This window comes from Oryzias melastigma, linkage group LG16, assembly GCF_002922805.2.
Source record: "Oryzias melastigma strain HK-1 linkage group LG16, ASM292280v2, whole genome shotgun sequence".
Classification (NCBI taxonomy): Eukaryota; Metazoa; Chordata; class Actinopteri; order Beloniformes; family Adrianichthyidae; genus Oryzias; species Oryzias melastigma.
This window is the reverse complement of record NC_050527.1, coordinates 30,574,700-30,582,242: the sequence shown is the minus strand read 5'-3', so window position 1 is coordinate 30,582,242 and position 7,543 is coordinate 30,574,700. Positions and strand designations below refer to the sequence as shown.

Sequence of the window (7,543 nt, the reverse complement as noted above, 5' to 3'; positions counted from 1 at the left end):
GCTTTAAAATTTATGCCTGTTGATCATTGCCAAATTTTTGACAAATTAAAATAAATGTGTTTAATTCTTGACAATGTAGTTAAAACTGTGCTGCCACCTACGGGTTGAAATGAGGTTTTACATTTGAATTTCGTGATCGGTCAAACCATTTAAACCCCACATCATTTCAGAAGTCTGACGTCATGATCTGCAGCTCCATAATGATAACAGTCCTATTCCCCAGCCCCCACCCGTCCGATTGGATTTTTAAATTTCAGCTGTGAGTGGAGTCAGCTTCCAACTTCCCTGTTTGGTTACTCTTTAATAGAAGAACTAAATGTCAGCGACTAAACTCAAATCTAAAGCTATAGTCCAGGGGCTCGTTTCAAGAAGCAGGTTTAACAAATGCAACCCTGAAAAAGTTCACTGACTCAAAGTTTGCAAACTCAGAGTTTTCGGTTTCAAAACAACTGAAAAAAGTTGATTCGATCAACTTTGAGTTGTTAGACTCAGAATCAGGTGTGAGCGTTGCAAGCTCCAGACCAGGTTAGGGTTACAGGGTTAGTTGCCATAGTGATGAACTCTGAGTTCAGCTTAGTGAAATCGGTTTGGTGTTACTCACTTTCATGGGTTTAAATTACCTCAGTTTCAGAAAACTTTCAGAAACTCAAAGTTTTCCTTAACTTAGAGTTAACAGACTCAGAGTTTCAACAAAACTTACTTCTTAAAATGGGCCCCAGATCTCTCTGTTGAAAAATAAAACTAAGCTAGCATTGTTTGGCTTTTTAAGTTTCCTTCAAGGACCTACTCCAATAAAAGTTGTGATTTGAGTGTTTTTAACATGTTCTTGTTGCATTTTTCTCATGATAGAGTACATAAAGAAAAATTTTAAAAACATTAGAGTTGAATTTCATCTGAGCTGATATCTGGCACAAAACTGTACAACTAGATACCTCCAATATTGCTTACCATTTTTTTTTTTTTGCTCCAAAATGTTAGGTTGGAGGTGTGAGGAGCTGTAAGTCAGTGAGACAAGTGTGTGAACCAATGTGTGATGGGAAACGGTGGCAGACTTGGTACATGCCAATGGTCCCGCCCACAACTCAGAGGCAAATTTCTGATGAACTAGTGATGCTTTGCTGAAACTATGCACTAGAAAACAATTGCTTTTGTGATTTTGGATAAAAAAATGCAAAATCAAAATTTAAAGAAAACACTGGGAACATTTTTAAAATAGATCAAAAGAGGATCAGAGAGGGACTTTAACAGCAACAAACATCCAGGAGCTTCTATAAACTCAGAGTAATTTTTTAACAAAAAAATAAATAAATAACTAAGAGTTCTAGCTTCCCATCAGGATGTGGCTCATGTTTGATGAGGACGTGTCAATACTTTAATGACATGCCTACCTTATCGTTGGTCTCATGCTCGCGGTGATGCTTCTGCAGCTGGCTCTCAGTGGTGAATATCTGGGAGCATATAGTACACTTCTTATCCTTGAGCTCCCCATCACTTTCTGCTTTAGATTCTGCAGGATCTGCATCTGGAAAGAGGGAGGCAGTGAGTGAGCTGGGAGCCTCTTATCAGGAGGAAGAGAAAACAAGATGCTCACCTGCACAGGAAGAGCTTTTATTTGACAAATGTTTGCATCAAACATCCTATTAAATGACTTTTGTTTTTATGCATCTGATATCTAATTAATATATATATATATCGAAACAAATTATTTATAATTATCTTAAAACGTTTATTAAAAGAGCACAATTGACAAACTTTATAAGCTTGCCCCCTTTTATATATTAAAACCAATGTTTTGTCGTTTCAAAATAAAAGCCCTAATCTTGTTTTATTTTGTTAACTATGTATGGGATAGGGGGTATGTTTATGTGGCCATGACTTAAAATGTCTAACTGAATCATGTCTGTAACCTACGTAAATCGTTACATGTGCTTTGTTTTGACATAAACCCTCACGTGCGCATTTTGGTTCGTTTCACATCTTAAACTACAACTTCTCAAGTCACGTGGTAACAAAGCATGCATGTTGCACAGCTAAACATGCTCCAACAATGCCTAATGTTGGACCCGAGTGATGACATAAACCGAAGCGATGGCGACGCCGCGGCTGTTCGGCTTGTCCGCATCTGGGGCGCGAGGCGGCTCACGCGGCCACTACACGCCCGGCGAGCTGTCAGGAGCCCGGCCAGCGTGCCGCTTCTCCGGAGCAAAACAACAATGGAAAACAATCTAGCGCGCTAGCCTCGATGCTAACGGTAGCTAAACGAGCTAGTTAGCAAAATCAGGCTAACAACTAATAACTAATAAACACATAGAATGCGCTAAAAGTGAACATTAACTAAAACGACAGGCAGGGGAACCGCTCCTATCCGCACCAATACCCAATTTAGACTGGAAGCCAATAAGAAGAGCCACCGAAACGTTATTAATATCATTCCGCCTCAATCACTACTTCGCCGTACAAAGCAAAGCCCACCCGCAATACTATATCCGGGGACTATATACACTACGCTGAAGTGTTAATATTTACATTACAGAGGTGCTTGGCAAAATAATAGCAGGTCAATTGGGTAGATTATATGCTGTTGTATTTATTTCTTGCATTTTGGTACTTGTTACCTGTTCCGTCGTTGCTTTTAACTCTCAGTTTGCGAGGCCGGCCCCGCGGCATAGTTCCAGTACTCAAGGCGGGTGTGCTGTGAACGATCAGCTTTTCAAAATGGCGATTCGGTCATCTGTTAGATAGCAGCGGAGCCGTGAAGAAGCTCTGTGTTGCGGACAATGGCGACATCTACTGTTCATTTGTAAGTACTTCATCTTTTTAACTTCATACTTAATTTATCAAATTATGATTTTAAAGTCTAAAAATTAAAAAAAAATGAAAAGGTAAGACACAGTTTAAGACTTTATTAGAAAAAATGTGATATTTAATGCAAAATTTACGTTTTTAATGATGGTATTATTAATTAATCTAAACATTAGTAAATAAAAAAAATCTATAATAAAAATACAATTGTATGTGTCTAACCAATAACCGACTCTGTATTTAAAATATAATCTAGAAATAAACAATTTCAAATCATATTTGAGTTTGAATTGATTGTTGATGCGATTCATCTAAATCACCAGCAGAGGGGGCGAATGTGCTAAAAGTGGTTTTAGTCAACAAAACTAAACAACAAAAAGTAAAACCAACATTCTCATGAGAATGCGTTGTACAAACAGGTTTTACAGGCTATTTTTTATTTTCTTTATTCATATTTCCACATTCATAAATATAATCAACTTGGTCTTATAGATTTCTGCTGATTGAAGCACTTTCAATGATTTTTTTTTAAATGAATGTCTTCACAAAATCTACACAAAAATACATAAACGCAACTCAATATAACGACTCATGTGGTTTAATTGGTTTATACGTTTGTCTAATTTTCATTTACACAGATTAAAAGTAAAGAGACAGCCATGAACTGTGACTTTCATGATAGACCCAGACTTTAAACCTTGCTTAAAATTAATTTCAGGGTGGGGTTAAAATGAATGAGTCTGGGGATTTGTTTCTCAGTTGCTTTTATTGTAGGTTAGAGTTTAAAAAAAAAAAAACACCTCACATGGGCATACAGTCAAGTGAAATGAGTAAATGCTCCTGAATAGATCCCTCCTGTGTGGTTTATTTGTTACAGGATGTAAGTCATACAACCTGATTGTGTCAGCAACAATTTTTCTATAGATCAGTCTGCAAGTGAAAAGCCACAACTCTTGGTTGTGTTTTTGTCTTTGTTCTCACAAAGAGGAAGTCGGCTGCTTCACGTTTGGTAACACAAGAAAAGGCAGCCGACCGAGCCGCTGCTGTAAGAGCATGTGTTGCTTCCTTTTGATTCAGTTTGGTCAACACTCTGACCTTGTGGGATGATCCACACCCCTCTTTCTTTTTCTATTCGCTTTCCATTGTGGCGTTCCGTTCCCTCACTCCAGAGAAGAGAGATCGATCATTCAAATTGTCGTGAGCTTTGGGAGCGGGACTGACAGGAAGCCCGCCTCTCCAGGAGACATGATAGACTCATGTAGGGAAAAACCTGCTGAGAGACAGTGAGTGAAAGAGCTGCTGTTTTTGTGACAGCAGTGATACTGACTGCTCCTTTTCACAGACAAGGCCAGACATGACTCAGACTTGGAAATGTTGTTTGTGGCACTTTTGCAGATGAGGTATCTTGTGGGGAAAAAAAGCTGCTCAATTAAAGATTAATTCCCAGGTGGCTTCGATCCACTTCAGAGGTAACACAGTAAAAAAAGCAGTAGTGCAGTTTTCAGAGTATCAGGAAAAAGTCACAGCCTCCAAAAAATGCACAATAAAAAAGAAAAACCATACATAAGTTGGACTTTTGGGGGCGAAAAAAACTCAACAGAATCCATAAAAACCTTACAAAACCAAACCATCTTCATATTAGTTCATCTATCCATATATCTACGCTCCCCTTTGATCTATTTGGCTTATAAGTTTTATGTTGAATGTTCTTCCTGACTCTACTGTCTGTATTCACTAATTTGTGCCCTGTTGAGGCTGGATTTATCTTTTTCTTTCTTTATATGTCTCTCTTTCAATCTTTTTTTGTCTTTTCATTTTTATTTACCATATTTTCTGGACTATAGAACGCACCTGTATATAAGCCGCATCCACTCTATTTGTAATATATATATACAAGCCGCAGATATTTATGTTGAAAAATTAGATATTTACTGCATGGACAGAATGATTTTGTACAATAAATGTACATGCATTGACGCTATGGTTGCGTGCAGCAGTGGGGTTTCCTTCCTGGATAGCGAGCTTAATGGCCTTCAACTTAAAACTTGCTTCATACAAACTTCTTCGTGAGGTTTCCATGATGAAAATAATTACCAGATACTAATTTGCCATGCATGTTCTATCTGCTAAAGAAGAAGAAGCCTAGGCTATTCTTCTTTGCATTGATTTTTCGTCTATCTTGTTTTTTATTTTAATTCCAGTTAGAGCGCCCCTAGTGGTGGAAAAAAAAAATCCACGGAATAGCCGCGACTTTGTTTAAGCCGCTTGGTTCAAAACCAAGGAAAAATAGCCTACAAAATACAGTACCTACATTTTTTGTGCTATTTCTGTTTTCTGTAGGTTTTTTGAGTAATTTTTTATTTTATTAGTTAATATTGGACTTTTGTGGGCTATCACTTTTTTTTCTTTGGCTTACATCTGACCTTGACGTCTCCATGTTTGGGTTCATGAGATCATTCAGAGACTTCAGTGAAATTCACCTTCTACTGCAGGATTTGTGTCTGAATGACAGACACTTTCAGCGGTACTTCTGTCTCTCTGTGACCCAGTTTGAAGACTTGCTGTCCTGCATTAGTCCACAGAGGTAAAAATATCAAAAAGAACAAAATTACAGAACTTTTTAATTATTGTCTTAAAAAAAAAATAAGAAAAATATTATAAAGTTCAGGAGGAGAACAATCAGATTCTCCTCCATGTTTATTTTGGACGCTGCTTCTTCTTCTGTAGCTAATACTGATACACCTATGGTGCCCTCTTGTGGTTGTTAGTGGGAAAATAAAGAACAAGTTTTTTTCTTTTTTTATAAATCCCATAAACGTCACATCTGAGCTTTTCAATAAGGAGAGAACTTGAAAGTGGTATCAAAAGATTGAATTCTGCAAGTCTGAATTGTGATGCTTTAACAGTCAGAAGTCTTTTGGCGGTTGGTCTCTGGGCATGAGACATCCTCCATGCTAGTGATGACCTTGGACCAGTGAAGAGACCCCAGAACCCAGACACAGATGGTGGTTTAGATGGACCTTACCAAACCGACGAGCCAGGAGGAGAACACGGATAAACGAAATGTCATTGAATTTAAAGGTAGGGATTTAATTGTGATTGGCTGTGAGTAAAGTAAGCACTTCAGCTATTGGCTCAGAGTGGAAACCAATTGATGATGTAAGGAGTGATGAGTAAGCACCCAGCATGCCTGGGGTGAAGTAGATCTTGCATAGGGAAATTGCGCCAAAGTTTCACAAGTCAAACCAACTATGCAAAAAAAAAAAAAAAAGTGATTTATACCCCAAAAAATACAATACTTGCACCAGAATATCAAGTGAGGTAAGTCTGGGTGAGAGTTCGGAGTGTCTTTTTATTCTTTTTATTTTTTTTGTATTTATTTTTCTGTTGGTTTTTTGATAGTTTCTTTTTAAAGTTAATTTGGGATTTTTGCAGGCCGCCATATTTATTTATTTATTTTTTTTGGTGGGGGGAACTCTGCATTTTCCATCCTTGTAATTATCTAAAGGGTGTCGCTGCAGATTCCCTTTTTCTAACCAGAACACTGTTGTCCACAAACTCCCCCCTTGCTCACCCAGAGGCAGACAAAGACCAAGTCAGCTCCAAACAAAAGACAAATTCAGGCCCAATATTGTCTGCATGCAGCACGAGGCCTGGCTGCACGCTCCTGCCTGACATCAGGGAGACGCGTGGCGGTTTTCGCTGTGACCCTCGCAGCAACCTTGCCCGGTAACATTTCACATGCTGCCAGTGCGTCTTGTCTCAGGTGCTGCAGCCTTTTTCCTCCTCCTTCTTGCTGTCAGAGCGCTCTGTCAGCACCCATGAAGCCAGTCGTTCTGTGGCATCATGGAAACGGCGTCTGACAGCCATGGGCGTGCTCCCTCGTGACCGTCCTCAACGGGACCGGGAAGGTAAGGCCATCGCTCGGCAACACTCCCCGGATGACTTGCCCTTTGGTTTAGCAGGGAGACAAAAAGATGTCACACAAACACTACATTTGTTGTAGAAACTTCATTGAGAACATCAAATAAAATCATTAAAAACACCCAAATATTAACAATAAATACCAGTATAGTTGTTGCTACTATGGAGTTAAACTAAAAACTGAACATTATTCCACAAAGATATCATCCATTTTAGATGATCATAGAAATATAAAGTCAAAAATTAAAGTAAATTGTTAAAAATAGCTTATTCCTGATCATCTATTGATCTATTTTAAAAACATTCCCAGTGTATTTTTAATTATGATTATGCATATTTTAGCCAATTTTTAAAAAAGCTTGTCGTTTTCTAGGACATAGTTTCTGCAGAACGGCAGGAGTTCATTAGGAATTCACTTCTGAGTTGTGGGCGAGACCGTAGTGCAAAAAGCAGCCCCACCTCCACTTCCTGTCACCCATCTGTTTACATGCTAGCTTACAGCTGCTCACAACCCCAAGCTAACATTAGCGGTGCAACAAAAATAGCGAGCAACATTGGAGCTATCAGTTTTAAGCCAGATACCAGCTCAGATGAGGAAAACAAAGATGTTCATGGATCTATTTGAAGCACAGTGGAGCAAAGTGGGGAGCTTGTGACCCACACAGTGTATATTCTATGTCACAACAGTAAACTTTTCATCATCTTAATATCGTTTTTTTAGCGTTTGCTCCTGATTCACAGCAATATAAATAAAGAAATACTAAGAAATTAAATTTTAATCTTTAAGTTTTTTCCAATATGTCATCAAAAATACCAC

At 38.4% G+C, this 7,543-nt stretch overlaps 1 protein-coding gene across 1 annotated transcript in view; it reads right to left on the bottom strand.

Annotated features, from left to right (window-relative positions):
* The window catches only part of LOC112140511 (zinc finger protein 236), an 81,779-nt gene extending 79,068 nt beyond the window's left edge, over positions 1-2,711 (bottom strand). Inside the window, exons 1-2 of the mRNA XM_024263504.2 lie at positions 2,616-2,711; positions 1,389-1,522 (exon numbers count right to left, since the gene is read on the bottom strand). Coding sequence (XP_024119272.1) covers positions 1,389-1,522; positions 2,616-2,667 — 186 coding nt within the window. The 5' untranslated portion in view covers positions 2,668-2,711. The remainder of the gene's footprint in view (positions 1-1,388; positions 1,523-2,615) is intronic.
* Between the last annotated feature and the right edge of the window lie 4,832 nt (positions 2,712-7,543).